The 19,808-nt window shown below is 49.5% G+C and overlaps 1 protein-coding gene across 1 annotated transcript in view; it reads right to left on the reverse strand.

Annotated features, from left to right (window-relative positions):
• The window catches only part of CEP290 (centrosomal protein 290), a 210,964-nt gene that overhangs the window by 160,024 nt on the left and 31,132 nt on the right, over window positions 1-19,808 (reverse strand). Inside the window, exons 8-9 of the mRNA XM_040408592.1 lie at window positions 6,716-6,865; window positions 4,995-5,177 (exon numbers count right to left, since the gene is read on the reverse strand). Of these exons, the coding sequence (XP_040264526.1) occupies window positions 4,995-5,177; window positions 6,716-6,865 (333 nt within the window). The remainder of the gene's footprint in view (window positions 1-4,994; window positions 5,178-6,715; window positions 6,866-19,808) is intronic.

The raw sequence follows: 19,808 nt of genomic DNA on the forward strand, positions 1-19,808 counted from the left end.
AAGTTTGAGGACCCCTGCCCTAGGACATATGAAGCACGAAGCATAACTTTACATTTATCCACATTGAACCTCATTTGCAAAGTTGATGCCCAATCACTCAGTGTTCAAGTCAGCTTGTAGTTTATGGACATCTTCCATAGACTGTACAGTTCTACATAGCTTAGTGTCATCTGCAAAAATAGTAATGGTGGTATTAATCATAATAAATTAAATAATAGAGGGCCCAGCACTGAATCTTGGGGTACACCACTTATAACCCGGGACCATTCTGAATAGGAATCATTGACCACAACTCTCTGGACACGGTCCTTCAGCCAGTTTTCAATCTAGTTACAAACTATACTTTCCAAGCCAATAGACCTTACTTTACCTATTAAATGTCTATGAGGGACAGTATCAAAAGCCTTTACAAATTCCAGAAACACTACATCCACAGCCGCCCCTCTGCCCAGGCTACTACTCACCTATTTATAAAAACAAATCAGGTTAGTCTGACAACTTCTGTCCTTGGTAAACCCATGTTGGTTATCACTTATAATATTATTTATAGTCACATACTCCTGTATATAGTCCCTTAAGAGTCCTTCAAACATTTTTCCCAAAACAGAAGTTAAACTAACTGGTCTATAATTACCTATGGAGGACCTAGATCCTTTTTTGAATATGGGCACCACGTTTGCCTTGCGCCAATCACTTGGCACTGTACCAGTACCTAGAGAATCTTAAAAAATTATAAACAGGGGCACAGCAATGACTTAACTGAGATCTTTAAGCACTCTTGGGTGTAATCCATCTGGACCCTTGTTCACATTTACCTTATTTAACTTGTCTTGGACCATATCTACAGTTAGCCAATTGAGTATATCACTGGATGTACTAACAGCCCCGGCGCCACAGATATCAGCTCCTTTCTCTTCTTTTGTATATACAGAGCTAAAAAAAAACATTTAGTAACTCTGCCTTCTCCTTATCTTCAGTGATTACCCCTTTTACCATTATTTAGGGGGACCTACCTGCTCGGACCTTGGTTTTTTAGCATTTATATATTTAAAGAATGTTTTGGGATTTGTTTTGCTTTCTTTTGCTACCTGCTGTTCGTTTTGTATTTTTACTATTTTTTTCTCCTTTTTACAGATTTTATTAAGCCCTTTGTAATCTTCAAATGCTACAGCTGACCCCTCAGATTTGTATTTTTTAATTGCCCTTTTTTGTCTTTAATTGCTCTTTTTACAGTAGCTGTAAGCCATGGGGGGGGGGGTTAATTTTAGCCGTTTATACTTGTTACCTAAAGGAATAAAAAATTTTGTGCAATTACTTAATGTGGATTTGAAGCTCTCCCATTTATCCTCAGTATTATTATGTGACAGTAGCTGCTCCCAGTCTATGCCCTGAAATGCTGCCCTCAACCCAGGGAAATTAGCCTTTTTGAAATTCAGTGTCTTTGCTATGCCTGACAGAGTTTGCTTCTTATAGTTTAGGGGGAATATAATTATATTGTGGTCACTATTACCTAGTGTTTCTCGAACAGTAATATTACCAACAAGCTCTGCATCATTAGAAATTACCAGATCCAACAGAGCATCGCCCCTATTGGGAGCTTCCACAAACTGGCCCACAAAGTGGTCCTGCAGAAAGCTGAGGAATCTTCTCCCCTTTGCAGTTGAGGCAGAACCATGACCCCAGTCAATGTCTGGGAAGTTAAAATCTCCCATTATGACCACTGTACCAGCCTGTGCCGCCCGCTCTATTTGGTTATACAGTTGCGTTTCTATCAGAGGAACGATTATTTTTTCTGTGTTTATATCCCTTTGAGCTTCCACCCAAAAGATTTCCACATCCTCACCAACCTTACCCACAATTGCCTCTTTCACACTTGTCTTTAGATCACTCCTCTCATACAGGCACATGCCAACTCCTTTTCTATTGACCCAGTCTTTCCTAAATAGTGTAAAACCCTCAATATTTACAGCCCAGTCATGCGAAGAGTCCAACCATGTCTCAGCCACACCAACTACATCTATGTGTTCTTCTAGTACCATAGCCTCCAGCTCCCACATTTTGCTAAACAGACTTCTGGCATTTGTGAAAATATATTTTAAATTACTATGACCTGTAAAGTGATTATCTGGGATTTTTTGGTTACCTTGGTTGATGTATGTAACAGGTTCTTTTTATCATCGGTGTATAGTTCTGCCCAGTCCTCTTCCTATTTTCCTCACTAACCCCAGCCTCCACTAAATCCCCACTGTCCCCTCCTATATCCCACTCTCTACCCCCTTATTAGCATGACCCCTCCCCCAGATTATAAGTTAAAAGCCAGACCAGTTGCACCCTCCCCATTACCCACATCCGGACCGCCTAACGCAGATTCGCGTTCCGGAGGTGGCAGCGCTGCGCAGAGTCACGCATATACGCGTCATCTCGCGAGACGCGAGATTTCCTGTGAACGCGCACACACAGGCGCGCGCGTTCACAGGATCGGAAGGTAAGCGAGTGGATCTCCAGCCTGCCAGCGGCGATCGTTCGCTGGCAGGCTGGAGATGTGATTTTTTTAACCCCTAACAGGTATATTAGATGCTGTTTTGATAACAGCGTCTAATATACCTGCTACCTGGTCCTCTGGTGGTCCCTTTTGTTTGGATCGACCACCAGAGGACACAGGTAGCTCAGTAAAGTAGCACCAAACACCACTACACTACACTACACCCCCCCTGTCATTTATTAACCCCTTATGAACCCCTGATCACCCCATATAGACTCCCTGATCACCCCCCTGTCATTGATCACCCCCCTGTAAGGCTCCATTCAGATGTCCGTATGATTTTTACGGATCCACCGATACATGGATCGGACCCGCAAAACACATACGGACATCTGAATGGAGCCTTATAGGGGGGTGATCAATGACAGGGGGGTGATCACCCCATATAGACTCCCTGATCACCCCCCTGTCATTGATCACCCCCATGTAAGGCTCCATTCAGACATTTTTTTGGCCCAAGTTAACGGAAATTATTATTTTTTTTTCTTACAAAGTCTCATATTCCACTAACTTGTGTCAAAAAATAAAATCTCACATGACCCCATTTTGGAAAGAAGACACCCCAAGGTATTCGCTGATGGGCATAGTGAGTTCATAGAAGTTTTTATTTTTTGTCACAAGTTAGTGGAATATGAGACTTTGTAAGAAAAAAATAAAAATAATAAAAAATCATCATTTTCCGCTAACTTGTGACAAAAAATAAAAAGTTCTATGAACTCACTATGCCCATCAGCAAATACCTTAGGGTGTCTACTTTCCGAAATGGGGTCATTTGTGGGGTGTTTGTACTGTCTGGCCATTGTAGAACCTCAGGAAACATGACAGGGGCTCAGAAAGTCAGAGCTGCTTCAAAAAGCGGAAATTCACATTTTTGTACCATAGTTTGTAAACGCTATAACTTTTACCCAAACCATTTTTTTTTATCAAAGACATGTAGAACAATAAATTTAGAGAAAAATTTATATATGGATGTTGTTTTTTTTGCAAAATTTTACAACTGAAAGTGAAAAATGTCATTTTTTTGCAAAACAATCGTAAAAATTTTGATTAATAACAAAAAAAGTAAAAATGTCAGCAGCAATGAAATACCACCAAATGAAAGCTCTATTAGTGAGAAGAAAAGGAGGTAAAATTCATTTGGGTGGTAAGTTGCATGACCGAGCAATAAACGGTGAAAGTAGGGTAGGTCAGAAGTGTAAAAAGTGGCCTGGTCATTAAGGGTGTTTAAGCCATAGGGGCTGAGGTGGTTAAGGTGCAGCCTGTCCTTACTGTAGAGCCTGTGGCCGACAGAGAAGTCGGCCCAGTTCTCCATGAACCCAAACCCTTCTTTCCTGCACCAGCTTATGAGCCACTTATGTAACTCCCTAAGCTCCCGTTGTCTCTCTGGTGACGCTCGTAGCAAGGACACTAACTTGAAGGTCCTGGACTTGAGCTTATCTCCTAGTTCCCTAAAATCATTTTTCAGGACCTTTCATCTCCCCTTGACTTTGTCATTGGTGCCAAAGTGTACCATGACTGCCGGGTCTTCCCCAGCCCCACCCAGCAATCTGTCAATCCAATTCGCAATATGCCGAACCCGAGCACCCGGAAAAACACACTGTTTGGCATTCACGGTCTTGGCGACAGATGACCCTGTCTGTCCTCCTAGTAATAGAGTCCCCTACCACCAGCATCTTTCTGATATTTACTGCACTCTTTTTCCCATCCTTCCTGCAGTGGTCAGCCTCCTGGTTGCTAGGAGATACGCCCTGCTGCAGTGTTGCTGGCCTCCCTAGCACTTTTCCCTCTACCCCTTCTTCTTACATTAACCCAACTGCTGACCTGATAGTCCTAATCTTGCCCTCCTCCCACACCTCCATTTCACTGACCCCAGACAGTGCCTGCACTGTGAGGTCTAAGCCTCTCTCCAGGTTTGCAATGCCCCTTAGTATTGCAAGCTGCCTTTTTAGATCCAAGATCTGGGCTTCCAAATATGCAACATGATTGCGTCTAGCGCAATTGTATTTACCCTCGAATGGCTCTTCAAGGCGCTCATACATTGCACAGGACACACACTTAGTAGCATTGTCCGTGGAGCACATGTTTAAATAGGGATGAACAGTAAAGAAGGAAAGCAGTAATACGAGTTAGAATTAGACCCTGTCTGCTGTAGTTGGAGGACTATCTAGAATCAAGCCAACAACACACAAGGAAAATCTATCAAACCTTAGTTTCTTGCTCCTTGTCTTAAACTCTGGTTCTTTAAACTCCACTTATTCACAAGCCCACTTAGAACAGCAAGCCTGAATGTAAGACAGCTTCATAGAGATCTAACATTTAGACCTTTTCCCATGTATAAAACAGGCGTAGAAAATGGTAAATGAGACAGGCCTGCCGGACTAGCACCTAAAATGCGCCTAATACACCAAAATGATCACCTAAGTAGTTAATTAAAAAGATGTGAACAACGCACCTGAAGTCTGTGGTGTTCTCTCTCGTTCCTCAGTTGGTCCATAACACTGTCACTGTGCTGCACCATAAGCTTCATTTTGCTGTACTCATCAGTCATCTTCTCCATTTCTTGGACAGATTCTTCCAAATTCTTTGTCATTTCCTGGTTCTGGGCTTCCAATCGTTCATTAGCTTCACTCAAGCTCTGCATTATAAAAAGATGTGCAATGTAACCATATGAAACTATATGCATGGCTTCTGAAACTACAGGTCAGGAATAAACAAAATTCTAAATGAAGTAATGATAATTACTCTCTGGGATCCGCACCTACAAGGAGAACGGAGCTGGGGAGAGTTGTGGCTGGAGGACCCCGGGTTTCCCGGGGTCCGTCCACCACCAGGCGCAGCTCCCCGCCTCTCCCATTGAAGTGAATGGGAGCGCACCACGCATGTGCGGCCACCGCTTCCATTCATTTCTATGGGGCCGATGGAAATAGCCGAGCCAGCACTCAGCTATTTTCGGCGGCTCCATAGAAATGAACGGAGGGCGGCTGCTCATGCGCAGTGCACCCTACTCAACTTTCTTGGCTTTGTTCTCCTTGTAGGTGCAGGACCCGTACCTATCAGACAATGGGGGCATATCCTAGCGATATGCCCCAATTGTCTAAGATGGGATAACCCCTTTAAAAAAAAAAAACTCCCCCAAAAATTTCCAGTTTCAAGTTACAATATTTATTCATTCTGGATGACCACCGTAAGTTGAAACCATTGACACAATAACTGCATGAAAAACGAGTAATTCCAAAGACTCAAAATGTCACCACAAATAAGAAGATAATTATAAAAAAAACAAAAAAAAAAAAAACACAATCCTATAACTAATACACATAAAGCAAGTTCTTACATATAAAAGTCAGACATAGCTGCTGGAATCCGGAAACCACTTTCTATGTATAGGATGGAACTTCAGGATTGCGTGCAGTATACATAGGGGGACGTTTATCAAGACCAGCGCTTTCTGTGCCGGTCTTGATATCCCCAAGATAGGCCTCGTCATAAATTAGGCGGATCCTCCAGAAGTCCGGGCACCTAAACAGAAATCTATGGTACCTCTGAGCAGCAAGTTCTGGCTTCACTGGTGCCCAAAACCTGGCATAAATGAAGATACATTTTTTGGGTTGGGTGACCATGCCCCTTCCCATTTTTGCCACTCCCTTCGTAAAAGTGGCGAGGGCAGCTTCAAAATGCCACTTGCAACTATTTTTTCAAAGGTCACATTTAAAAAGTTTGCGCCTTTTTAACGCCACTTTCATGGCACAAACTAAATTCTAATCTCCCCCACAGTGTACACTACAAATAACATTAAGTCATCCTTACCTGGTGTCCAAAGAAGCAGCTCTTCCTGACTCGGGTATAGAGCGGCACAGGACATGTAGTACTGCACTGTACTGTAGAAAGGCGCTACTACACAACCACTGAACGCCCCCTGCTGACTGACTGGATCTCCAGCCGATCACACATTATCGGAGTCTGTGGCATTGTGTGTTAAATGTGAAAAGACCTTTGTATGTTGAAAACATTGCCTTCTGAGTTTATTGGAACTTGAGGGAGCACTGCACTTTATGCGTCATGTCCCTAATGATTAATTATTCTTACAATCGTTCACCTTCCTATAGGGTGTTCGTAATTGTCCCATAGTTTGTGCTCACTGGAACCCATTGAGGACTTTAAGGATGGCTTTACCTGAATTTCATCAAGATACTGTACAAGCTCCATGTTCTTTTGTGAAATGACAGTCTTGTAGTCCTGCCCCTCTCCGCGTGACATAAGCGATTCTTTTTGGGAGTCAAGCTGCCTCTGGTAGTCTATTACATCTTGTCGCAGTTGTTCGTTCTGTTTTCAAGGAGAAACACGATATAAACCCACAAAAATGAAAATAACTTCTAACCTACTTCATTAACACGTTTGGTAACACTTGGCCTAATCTGAGCATCATTCCTCACCTTTTTCTTACAGGTTTTATTCTCCAAAATTAAGAAATGGCAAAGAGAAAAGCAACAGAAAATATTAGACAATGACTGGAAGAAAAAGTGATAAAGAGGAGGAAGGCTAGAAGTAGAGCAGTGAGATATAAGATAATAAAAATGATAGGATAGAAATATGGAAAGAATATAGAAAAATGAAAACTGAAAGGTCTACTTGATCTATAAATGCAGAGAGACGCAGACGACAATCTGCCTGGCAATTAGCCTGGGTAAATGAGGCATTACGATAAAAAAAAAGGACAGGTCAAAGGGGTTTCCACGGCGAGACAGGACCGGGCACTGGCCCCAGATGGCTGGGCTAACGGTCCCGCAACTCCCATTGTAGTGATGGGCAGATACTAGGGGTGCACCGAAATGAAAATTCTGGTCCGAAACCGAAAATTCAGGATGCCCTTGACCGAAAACCGAAACTGCCTTTTTGCCCAAATACTTTTAAAATACTTTTTTTTAAATGATTTTATTAATAATTATTTTTCATGAATGAAATTCATCTGTGGGTGGCGCTGTTATGGAGGGGGGGATATGTGCACTGTTATGGGCATAACAGTGCACAGATCCCTTTCCCCATAACAGTGCACAGATCCCCCCTCCCCATAGCAGTGCCATAGACCGATCCCCCTACCCATAACAGCCCCGGCCCTGCTGCTCACAGCAGACTAATCACTCACTGCATCTTTATTTTACCTTACAATCGTGACGCTCCAGTAACAACTCTGCAGGCAGAGCGGAGGGCGGCGTAACGTCACTTACTCACGTGATGCACCTGCTCCGCCCACTTTATGAATGAAGGAGGCGGAGCAGGCGCGTCACGTGAGTAAGTGACGTTACGCCGCCCTCCGCTCTGCCTGCAGAGTTGTTACTGGAGCGTCACGATTGTAAGGTAAAATAAAGATGCAGTGACTTAAAGTAAACCGCCCGCCCGGCGCGGGTGACAAATCCCACAAATCCCAAACCCCATATTTTCTGCCGATATGTACCAATATCGGCCGAAATGGATTAGGCCCATTTTCGGCCGCCGGAATTTCGGTGCACCCCTAGCAGATACACAAACAACGTAGCAGAATAAGCTATGCCGCTTCTGTAAGTCCCAAGCAGCGTAGATGCAATTTACTGTAACGGGGGTTACAGAAACAGCGGAGCGCCTGCCTGCTTGGCGGTTTCCATAAGCCCAGCCACCTGGGGCCAGGGCTTCGTCCCAACTTGCCGTGGAAATGGCGAGATTAGACAGCCCCTTTAATATGAAGAGCTAAGGAAATTACCAGATGGAGAAATAAATCGGAATTAGAGTTACCAGTAATTCTGTTTCCTTGAATCCACCATGACGGCTTACACATAAGATTGGCTCTTGACCTCTGTAGGGGCAGGAACACACAGAGATAGAGTTTAAAAGCCACCACCCACGCTCTCCCTTCAGTGTTTACCAATTACCTAAGTGGGTGCTTTCAAATTTTTAACCCTATAACAAAGGTAAATAAACTCAAAAGAAGAATTTTTTTAAAAAGGAGACTTTTGTATTACTTACCAGTAAAGTCTCTTTCTCGCTCTTCCTTGGGGGACACAGGAAACCACGGGTACAGCTCTGCTCCCTAGGAGGCGTGACACTAAGTGAAAGCTGTAAGCCCCTCCTCCATCAGCTATACCCTTCAGCCTGGAGAGAGAGACTGCCAGTTGCGTGTCCAAGTAGTGAAAGATAACCACCAACCGGAAAAAAGAACTGTCAAGCCCCAACGGGGCAACCAAGCCGGAACCACAACTGTAAACCCAAATGAAGGGCGGGTGCTGTGTCCCCCAAGGAAGAGCGAGAAAGAGACTTTACTGGTAAGTAATACAAAAGTCTCCTTTTCTCGCCCATATTCCTTGGGGGACACAGGAAACCATGGGACGTTCCAGAGCAGTCCCAGAAGGGAGGGACCAGAACAAACTAGACCAACACCAGAGGCATCAATCAACTGCCGCCTGCAACACCAGACGGCCTTAAGCAGCGTCAGCCGACGCATGAGTATGCACCCTGTAGAACTTGGTGAAGGTGTGCAAGGAGGACCAAGTGGCCGCCTTGCAAATCTGCTCCGTAGAAGCCCGATTCCTCTGAGCCCAGGAAGCCCCGACCGCTCTAGTGGAGTGAGCGGTAACACCAAGGGGCGGAACCTTGCCTTTGGCGAGATAAGCCTCAGTAACAGCATCTTGACAAAACGGGCGATAGCAACTTTGGACGCCGCCATCCCTCTGTGCGACCCCTCCGGAACCACAAAGAGCGAGTCAGTACGCCTGAAAGAGCTGGTTACCTCCAGGTAAACCTTGAGCGCCCTGACAACGTCCAGGCGATGAAGCTTCCTCTCCCGAGGGTGGGAAGGGGAAGGACACAAAGAGGGGAGAACGATGTCCTCGTTCAGATGAAAGGCGGAGACCACCTTAGGAAGGAAGGAAGGGACCGGACGAAGAACCACCTTGTCCTGGTGGAACACTAGGAAAGGTTCCAGACAGGAGAGTGCAGCCAATTCGGACACCCTCCGAAGAGAGGTGACGGCTACAAGGAAAATAACCTTGCAGGACAGAAGTCGCAAGGAAACTGTCCGCAGAGGCTCGAAAGGAGAAGCCTGGAGCGCTGAGAGAACCAGGTTCAGGTCCCAGGGCGGTACCGGAGGGTGGTACGGGGGAACCGCGTGAGCCACGCCCTGAAGGAAGGTCTTGACAGGACCAAGGGGGGCCAGTGGGCGCTGAAACAAAATGGACAGCGCAGACACCTGACCCTTCAAAGAACTAAGACCCAGACCTTGGGCGAGTCCGCTCTGCAGGAAGGACAAAACGGTGGGGAGAGAAAAGCGGAGCGGAGGAATCCCCAGATCAGCACAGAACCCCAAATAGGTCCTCCAGGTCCTATAATAGATCCTAGAAGAGGACGGCTTACGGGCGCGGATCATGGTGCGGACGACGTCCGCAGAAAAACCCCTACGTGTCAGGACGGTGGTCTCAACAACCACGCCGTCAAACGTAGGGACCTTAAACGCGGGTGGAAGATCGGTCCCTGAGAGAGAAGATCTTCCCTGGCGGGCAGCGGCCAGGGCGCGTCTGCCAGGAGCAGCATGAGGTCGGCATACCAAGACCGGCGGGGCCAGTCCGGAGCGACCAGAATCACCGAGACGCCTTCCGCCGCGATCTTCCGAAGGACCTTGGGCAGGAGTGGGATGGGAGGGAATATGTATGGACGCGCGAAGCCTCGCCAAGGAAGAACGAGGGCGTCGGCTCCGCAAGCTCCCGGATCCCTGGCCCTGGACAGATAGGCGGGGACCTTGTGATTGAACTTAGAGGCCATGAGGTCCACGTCCGGTATGCCCCAACGAAGGCAAATGGCCTCGAACACCTCCGGGTGAAGAGACCACTCGCCGGGGTCGACGGTGGTGCGACTGAGGAAGTCCGCCGCCCAATTGTCCACCCCTGGAATAAAAATTGCAGATAGAGCCGGGACGTGGGCTTCCGCCCAACGGAGAATGCTGGTGACCTCCCGCATCGCTGCAGCGCTGCGAGTGCCCCCCTGGTGGTTTATGTACGCCACGGCCGTGGCGTTGTCCGATTGCACACGAACTGGATGACCCTTCAGCAGATGAGTCCAGTGTCGCAGAGACAGAAGGGCCGCTCTCAGCTCCAGGACATTGATCGAGAGTTTGGACTCCGATGGAGACCAAATGCCCTGGACGGATCGGGGAGGAAACACGCCTCCCCAGCCCAAGAGACTGGCATCGGTTGTAACCACCAACCAGTTGAGCGGCAGAAAGGACCTGCCCAGAAGAGGGGACTGTAACCACCAGCGGAGAGATGACCGCACCGGAGGCGATAGATGGAAGGGATGATCCAGAGACTCCGGCGATTTGTCCCAGGAGGAGAGGATCGCCCGTTGGAGAGGGCGGGAGTGAAACTGCGCAAATGGGATCGCCTCGAAGCAGGCAACCATCTGCCCCAAGACCCGCATGCAGAAGCGGAAGGACGGTCGACGGTGGAGAAGGAGACCCCGAATCGCCCGACGGAGGGTCAGTCGTTTTTCCGAGGGAAGACGTACCTCCGCCGCTCCCGTGTCTAAAAGCATTCCCAGGAAGACCAGTTGTCTGGAGGGGGGAAGGGAGGACTTGGGGAAGTTGATGACCCAACCGAACCTCGCCAGGGTCTCTAGAGTGAGATCCACGCTGGCAACCGCTTGAGAAAGGGACGGAGCTTTGATGAGGATATCGTCCAAGTACGGTAGCAGAAAAACACCCCTGGAGCGGAGTAAGGCCAAAACCGGGGCCAGGACCTTGGTGAACACCCGGGGGGCTGTTGCCAGCCCAAAGGGAAGGGCGACAAATTGGAAGTGAAGGTCCCCCACGGCGAATCGGAGGAAGCGATGGTGACACCGGGCTACCGGAACATGGAGGTAGGCATCCTGTATATCGATGGAAGACATGAAATCTCCCCGCTCCAGGGAAGCCACCGCGGAACGGAGGGACTCCATCCGAAACCGTCGAAGGAGGAGAAAGCGGTTGAGCCTTTTGAGGTCCAAAATGGGCCGCACCGAACCTCCCTTCTTGGGAACTACAAAGAGGTTCGAATAGAACCCTTGGAACCTTTCCTCTAGAGGAACGGGGGTAATCACCCCCCTGTTTAGTAAGGCTTGAACAGCCGCGGAGAACACAGCCGCGCTTTTCGGGTCCCGCGGCGGGCGGGAGCGAAAGAACCGATCTGGAGGGAAGGACGCGAATTCGATTTTGTATCCGGAAGAGACAATTTCGAGAGCCCAGGCGTCGGAGACGTGAGCCATCCAGACGTCCCTGAAAAGGAGGAGCCGGCCCCCCACCCGGGTGGGTGGGGGCGCACCTTCAGGCAGAGGACTGCTTTGCTGCGGGTGTGCGGGCAGCCTGCGGCCTGCGCCAGGAGGGCTGCGCCCGAAAAAACGGCTTCCTACGCTTATCCTGGGGAGGGGCCGAAGCGGCAGCTGCGGGGGGAGCCCCAGAGGCCCTGCGGGAGGACCGAAAACGAGACGCACCAGGGCGTCCGCGGGGGGCGCCCCTGGCTTGGGGTTGAGGAAGATGGGTGCTTTTACCACCCGTGGCCTCCGAAATAAGCTCGTCTAGGCGGACCCCGAAAAGGCGGGAACCCGCAAAAGGTAGCCTCGCCAAGGAACGTTTGGAGGCAGCGTCCGCTTTCCAAACCTTCAGCCAGAGTTCCCTCCTGACGGAAACTGCCAGGGCGGAGGAGCGTGCTATAAGGGCTCCCGCATCAAGGGAGGCCTCACAAACAAAATTCCCGGCCCGAATAATAAGCTGGGCCAAGGAACGTAGGTCCTGGATGGGGACGTCCGAGTCCAACTCCTGTTCCAGCTGCACACCCCAAGCAGAGATTGCTTTACCTGCCCAGGCAGAGGCAAAAACCGGTCTGAGGGCAGAACCGGAGGCAGCAAAAATGCCCTTGGAAAGGGTCTCCATGCGACGGTCCTCCGCTGACTGAAGAGAGGACCCGTCGGGAACAGGGAAGGCCGTGTTCTTTGACAGACGGGCCACAGGGGGGTCCACCTTGGGTGGGGACGACCAGGTGGCCACGACATCGGCTGGAAAAGGATAGCAAATATCCAGTTCTTGGGGTTGACAAAACGGGCGTCCGGGCGAGCCCAAGCCTTAGACACCACGGAGGAGAAATCAGAGTGGATTGGAAAGACTTTTGAGGCCTGCCTGGGTCTGATAAAGGAGACGCTAGCTGCGTCAGAGCTAGGGGGGTCATCTTGCACCTTAAAGGTGTCACGAATATCAGAGATGAGTTGACCCATCGCTGAGGCTAGCTTGGACGGCAGGGCCGAGTCCATTTCCAAATCCGAAGCCACCAATTCACCTTCAGAGGGCGAATCCTTTGGAGAGGAGAGGCCCGTCTGAGTGCGCACGCGTGGCGGGGAGAGGGAGGCATCCGAGGAGGAGGCTCGCTCTACTCTAAAACGCTTCTGAGAGTGCCTAGCTCGGGAAGGGTCACTAAGAGAGGGTGAACCCGCCGCAGCGGCGGAAGCGGTGGACCCGGAGGGCGCGACAGTAAGAGTGGCGTCCTGCGGGGTAGGCGGCCTGTCTATTAGGCGGCCCACGACATGGGTGAGGCTTTCCACGGCCTGGGACAGGGATCTAGCCCAGTCAGGCGGGTCAGAGGAAACAGGGAGCGACACAGCGGGCGACTGAGGCTGCGGTGGAGCTCGGCATGCAGGACAGTGCGGATCAGACTGCCCCCGGGGAAAGGGTTCCCTACAAGCGGTACAGGCATGGTACCAAGGCTTGGCGGCTGCAGAAGGGTCTGACATGGTGGAAAAAATGTTGCACTTAAAGTGGGAGACCCCAGGGAAAAAACGGAACGGGGATTACACCCAAGCAGCAGTACTGGTGGCACGGAGGGGGTTAACAGTCCTACCAGACCCGCGGACAGTGCAAGCGGCAGCAGCAAGGGCAGCAGACTGAAGGAGGCTGTGGAGGAGTGGCAGCAGGCACGGAGATGAAGAGCTTCAGGATCGGACGGAAGAGAGGATTCCACGCAGCACTAGAGATGTGGAGCCCGACGAAACAGGAAGTAGCGGAGCGCATGTAGGAAGCTCCGCCCCCCCCCTGCCGCGCTGGAGGAGAAGGCAGAGCCGCGAGCGCGCGGCAAAATGATTTAACCCCCGAGGAAGATGAAGTGCCGGCCAAGATAAAATGGCGCCGTTCGCGCCAAGTAAGCGGCCACCGCCGCGCCTGGATGTGGCAGACGGCCTCCTGCCCACAGCCGTCCCCCTGATGCCCTGCCGCTAGAGAAGACCGAAGTCCCCCCCAAATGATGCCCGGTAAAGTTGCCGGTCCAGTTATGCCCATGTGGGGGGGGGGTCGATGAATGGAAAAACGCTTGCCTTCAAGCGTAGACGTAGCAGCGGTGGGAGGGAGGGAAGGGGAGGCTGGAGCAGCCACTCTCACCATCCGCTGTCTTCACCCTCAATCCATCCAGCAGGGTCGCCCCTTCAGCTACTGGCACCGCAGTGGCAGGAAGCCGGGGGAGGGACTTGGCGTGCGGGCGACCCTTGAGCTGGCGGGACGCAGGGGAGCGAGGCTGCCCTGGTCCACCTTGTCTTCTGTGGGGGAGGCGGCAGTGCGGCATTACCGGCACTGGCGCAACTCAACCCCGGGAGAAACAGAGGGGTCTAGTGCGCCTCTGTTGTCCCTGCAAGTAGAAAAAAACCGAATTAAAAACAACAAATAACGCAAAAAATAAAAAAATTTTAGGAAAGCAACCCTGCATAAGCAGGGGGTGTCTTGCCTCCTTGGACACTAAGCAAAAACTGGCAGTCTCTCTCTCCAGGCTGAAGGGTATAGCTGATGGAGGAGGGGCTTACAGCTTTCACTTAGTGTCACGCCTCCTAGGGAGCAGAGCTATACCCGTGGTTTCCTGTGTCCCCCAAGGAATATGGGCGAGAAAAATATTTCGTATTACTTCATACTTATTATCGGTATGGTTAAGGGAGGGAGCCGTCATGGTGGATTCAAGGAAACAGAATTACCGGTGAGTCTATTTCCGATTTTCCATTTCATCCACCATGACTGCTTTCACATGAGAAATAACAGATTATACAGTAGGGCGGGGGCTACAGCTTGCAGAATTTCTGGCTTAAGGCGAGATCTGTAGAAGCAGAGATTTTTATTCAAATTAATGTTTAAAGGGAACCTGTCACCGGGATTTTGTGCATAGAGCTGAGGACATGGGTTGTTAGATGGCCGCTAGCACATCCACAATATCCAGTCCCTATAGCTCTGTGTGCTTTTATTGTGTAAAAAAAACGATTTGATACATATGCAAATTAACCTGAGATGAGTCCTGTATGTGAGATAAGGCCTCTTTCACACTTGCGTTGTCCGGATCCGGCGTGTACTCCACTTGCCGGAATTACACGCCGGATCCGGAAAAACGCAAGTGTACTGAAAGCATTTGAAGACGGAACCGTCTTCCAAATGCGTTCAGTGTTACTATGGCACCCAGGACGCTATTAAAGTCCTGGTTGCCATAGTAGGAGCGGGGAGCGGGGGAGCAGTATACTTACCGTCCGTGCGGCTCCCGGGGCGCTCCAGAGTGACGTCAGAGCGCCCCATGCGCATGGATGACGTGATCCATGTGATCACATGATCCATGCGCTTGGGGCGCCCTGACGTCACTCTGAAGCGCCCGGGGAGCCGCACGGACGGTAAGTATACAGCTCCCCTGCTCCCCACTACACTTTACCATGGCTGCCAGGACTTTAGCGTCCCGGCAGCCATGGTAACCACTCTGAAAAAGCTAAATGTCGGCTCCGGCAATGCGCCGAAACGACGTTTAGCTTAAGGCCGGATCCGGATCAATGCCTTTCAATGGGCATTAATTCCGGATCCGGCCTTGCGGCAAGTGTTCCGGATTTTTGGCCGGAGCAAAAAGCGCAGCATGCTGCGGTATTTTCTCCGGCCAAAAAACGTTCCGTTCCGGAACTGAAGACATCCTGATGCATCCTGAACGGATTTCTCTCCATTCAGAATGCATTAGGATAATCCTGATCAGGATTCTTCCGGCATAGAGCCCCGAGGACGGAACTCTATGCCGGAAGACAAGAACGCAAGTGTGAAAGAGCCCTAAGTCAGAGACTGTAACGGGAGTTAACTACACGATCAAGAGGAGAAGGTGAGTTAATTATTTTTTAACCCTCAATTGACCTTGTACTATGCATTCTGTATTAAAGAATGCTATTATTTCCCCCTATAACCATGTTATAAGGGGAAATAATACAATCTACACAACACCGAACCCAAACCTGAACTTCTGTGAAGAAGTTTGGGTCTGGGTACCACAGTCAGTTTTTTCTCACGCGCATGCAAAACGCATTGCACCCGTGCGATAAAAACTGAACAACTGAACGCAATCAAAACTGACTGCAACTGCGTACCTACTCGCGCGGGTTTGCCGCAATGCACCCGGAGCCAAAACGTGACGCCCGTGTGAACCCAGCCTTCGGGTACTTGGCCCAAGTTCAAGGTCTAGTCCTTTCTGAAGAAAATCCAAAATGTTATGAATACATGGGGAGGACATATGTGGAGAATCATCTCCCAACCATCTACAGTACCTCTTCCAGATTTTTAGGTAATTAGCAGAGGTAACCTTTTTCCTGCTGGCTTTTTCTTTTTTTTAAACTGTATGCCCAAGGCTCTTCTTGGTACAGTTCCGCCCTCTCGGTCACTCAGGCCCTGGTGTCCGGGCCCTCGGCCCTCCCCCTGGTTCGGGCAAGGGACTGCGAGGCTTCCAAACCTACCGCCTGACGGCAAGCGGTCATATCCATTTTCTTTAGAATGTAGAACCAGCTTCTTTTGGGCCAGTAGGGGGGGGTTATCAATATCACTGTTACTGGCTCTGTTAGAATTTCCTGTAGGACTTGGGGAATTAGAGTCTAGGGAAGAAAAGCATATGCTAGATCCCATGTCCATTTTATTTAAAAAAGCGTCTAGTGCCCAAGGCCTTTCTCTGGGATCTAAGGAACAAAAGCATTCGATGAAATTTGCATTTGTCTATTTGCGCCTGCCCCATTTTTTGCAAATTTTCCGAAAGATTTCCTGATTTAAAGACCATTCTCCCGGGTCTAGGGTTTTTCTGCTCCAAAAATCCGCCTCTAGATTCCCTGATTCCCTGAGATGAACCGCTGTAATGGGTAGAACATTTTTTTTTCCGAAAAAAATCTTTTCTGCTAAAAATTTTAAGTTTTAAGTTTTGGGACCTTGTATCCCCTTGATGTTTTAAATAGGCTACCGCTGTAGTATTGTCTGAAAGAAAAATGTTTATATGTTCGTTCTGTGTAAAAGGTTTTGAGCTACTTTTAGAGTCTCGCAGCTCTCTGTAATTTGAGGATTTCTTTTTAATTTCCTCTGACCATTTTCCCTGCCAGGTTGAGGGGGCTATTTTTGCTCGCCAACCCGGACCGCTTGCGTCTGTCTTTTTCTTCCACCAATTTAAGGGTCCATTCACACGTCCGCAATTTCGTTCCGCATTTTCCGGAACAGAATTGCGGACCCACTCATTTCTATAAGGCAGCACGATGTGCTGCCCGGATCCGGAATTGCGGATCCGCACTTCCGGGTCCGCAATTCCGATCCCGAAAAAAATAGAACATGTACTATTCTTGTCCGCAATTGCGGACAAGAAAACGAGATTTTTGTGAAACTCACCTGTAAAATCTCTTTCTCGTGGGGTTCATTGGGGGACACAGGACCGTGGGTATAGCTTGCTGCTGCCACTAGGAGGCGACACTAGGCTGAAAAGTGATAACTCCTCCCCTGCAGGCTATACCCCCTCCAGCCAGGAGAGGGCATATCAGTTTGTGCCCAAGCAATAGGAGTAGGAGAAAATAACCATACAGTAAACAACCAACAACTGACCAACGCCAGTCGGATCAAACCAGAACTGGGGCCATACTGGCTCCACAACCGCCAACAATCACAGCAAACAGAAATTACTGGGTGGGAGCTGTGTCCCCCAATGAACCCCGCGAGAAAGAGATTTTACAGGTGAGTTTCACAAAAATCTCGTTTTCTCGCTGGTATCATTGGGGGACACAGGACTGTGGGACGTCCTAAAGCAGTCCACGGGGAGGGAAAAAAATCACATGCCCATGGAGAAAAAAAACGCCCTCGAGGATGCGTAACTCACTGCCGCCTGCAAGAATTTGCTGCCTGGAACAGTATCCGCCGGTGCCTAGGAAGGCACCCGGTAAGACTTGATGAACGTGTGCCCGGAAGACCAAGATACTGCCTTCCACACTGGAAGCTACCGCCTGAAGGAGATGGACCGCTGGTCGGGTGGGCCAAGACTCAACTGGGCGTTGGCTACCCGAGGGCGGACTGCCCGAGCAACTGTTGAACGGATCTATCTGGAAAACATCCTTTGGAGGCCGTCAGCCTTGACAAGGACCCCAGGATAAGAATTGGTAGAATTCCATAGGGCTGTAAGCGCTAGACAAGGACAAGCAAGCTCAGAGGCCAAATCACATGGCTGATGGAGAGCTCTGTCAGTGTACTACGAGGGAGAAGGAAGAGAAAACCATGTCTGTGAGGTGTGGAAAGGCGACCACCTTCTGCGCAAAAAAAGAGGGTCCTGGACGGAACACTGCCCTATGTTCATACTTAAAGAAAGGCGTATCAACTCAGAGAAAAAATAAAAATAAAAAATAATCACGCCACCAAACAGCGTTCCCTAGGGAGCGGAATATTGGTAGACCAACGCCCTTATAGCCATAGAGGCTGGTGGTGAGATTTCTAGTGAGAGAAGCTGCCTGAGAATCACTAAGAAAACAAACGCCTGAGCCAGGCGTGCCCCACTGCAGGCCAAAGTATCAATACCACACGGGAAAGGTAAAGTAAAGCCAATGTGAGCACCGCTAGTGATGGGAAGCCCCGTCAGTGACCATATTTCAACAAAGCGGCAACGCTGCCTGGAAAGGCAGATGAGTGGAACAAAGATGAGAAAAATACTCTTGCCGGGTGAAGTTCGACTACGCTCCACCCGTCTTGGGAAGGCTCTCAGTCCACCCGCGGAATGAGCAGTGAAAGAACAACCACCATTGGCTTGAGGTGACATAGATAACACTGACATCTGAAGAGAGGTAGCACCAATGGCGTTACGGTATGACTACTAGAATCCAGGTCCCGCTTAGAACGGCACTCTAGTGTTGACGAGTGCCGTAGGGACTGATCTACCCAGTAGAACGCCCTCAAAAGGTAGGTGCTGATCAACTATCGCCACAACCGAGCCGACGACAGAAGGACAACAGTTAATAATAATGAAGAAAGACCGGCACTCACTGTAGTCTTCAACAAAAGATGATGTCTTTATTGGTCACATACAATACTCCGACGCGTTTCGGCTCACATCAAGAGCCTTTCTCAAACATATGGATATGGATTAGATGTGGCAGGAGGACAACAGTTGTCAGAGCCACGGACCCTTATTGGTAGTAAACCAGAAAAAGGCCAGAGCTAAAGCCCATTCCCATGTGAGACTGGAGCTCTACAGCGTCTAGTGGTGATGCGATACTCCACCTGAAGGGGAGGCCCTACAAGGGAAGCCCCAAGAGTAATGCTCAAGCCGTACTCCAGCCGAGGAGTAGGCCACACCGTAGAGGTCACTGATTCTCGTGTTAGAGGAATCCGTTGCCCGACGAAAGAACTATGCAGTAGGAACCATAGCATGTGGTGGTGACTTAAACACCCCTCGTGCGGTAGGGGTTACCGCATGCTCCGCCAGCGTGGACATGAGGAGAAGGCCTGAGGACATCCAGTAGAAGTTCTGGTATCAAGCTGGCCCAGTTAGTAGAGCTAACCTTAAACCCTCCACCTGACAAGGGCGCTGAACAGGAGCAACTGCCGAATTAGTACCAGGGTAGAACCCCTACCTGAGGGGGGCTGTCTCGCTACAGCGATTAGGAGCATCTAGCCCTAGCGTGAAAACTACCCTGCGAAGGAAAAGCCGTTGTAGTAGCCACTGCAGATTGCCAGCATAACGCACTCACCTAGACAAGGATGAGTGGTGGACGAAGCGTCCGGAGTCGGTGGAATATTCTGCTTGCTGGATCTTGACCACAGTACTCAGTGCAGTCTGACAGACCTGAACGGTGGAGGCTCATGGGGGTGGGGAGTCTCTAGGACACATAAGGCTGGATGACTACCCTGAGAGCACAAAGGCCGACATTTTTGTGTCTTCAATAAGTGCATGAAGAAAAGGGGAATACAATATGGGAGTATCCATAGTATCCAGTGGCAGTA

Source organism: Bufo bufo, chromosome 1 (genome assembly GCF_905171765.1).
Source record: "Bufo bufo chromosome 1, aBufBuf1.1, whole genome shotgun sequence".
Taxonomy (NCBI): Eukaryota; Metazoa; Chordata; class Amphibia; order Anura; family Bufonidae; genus Bufo; species Bufo bufo.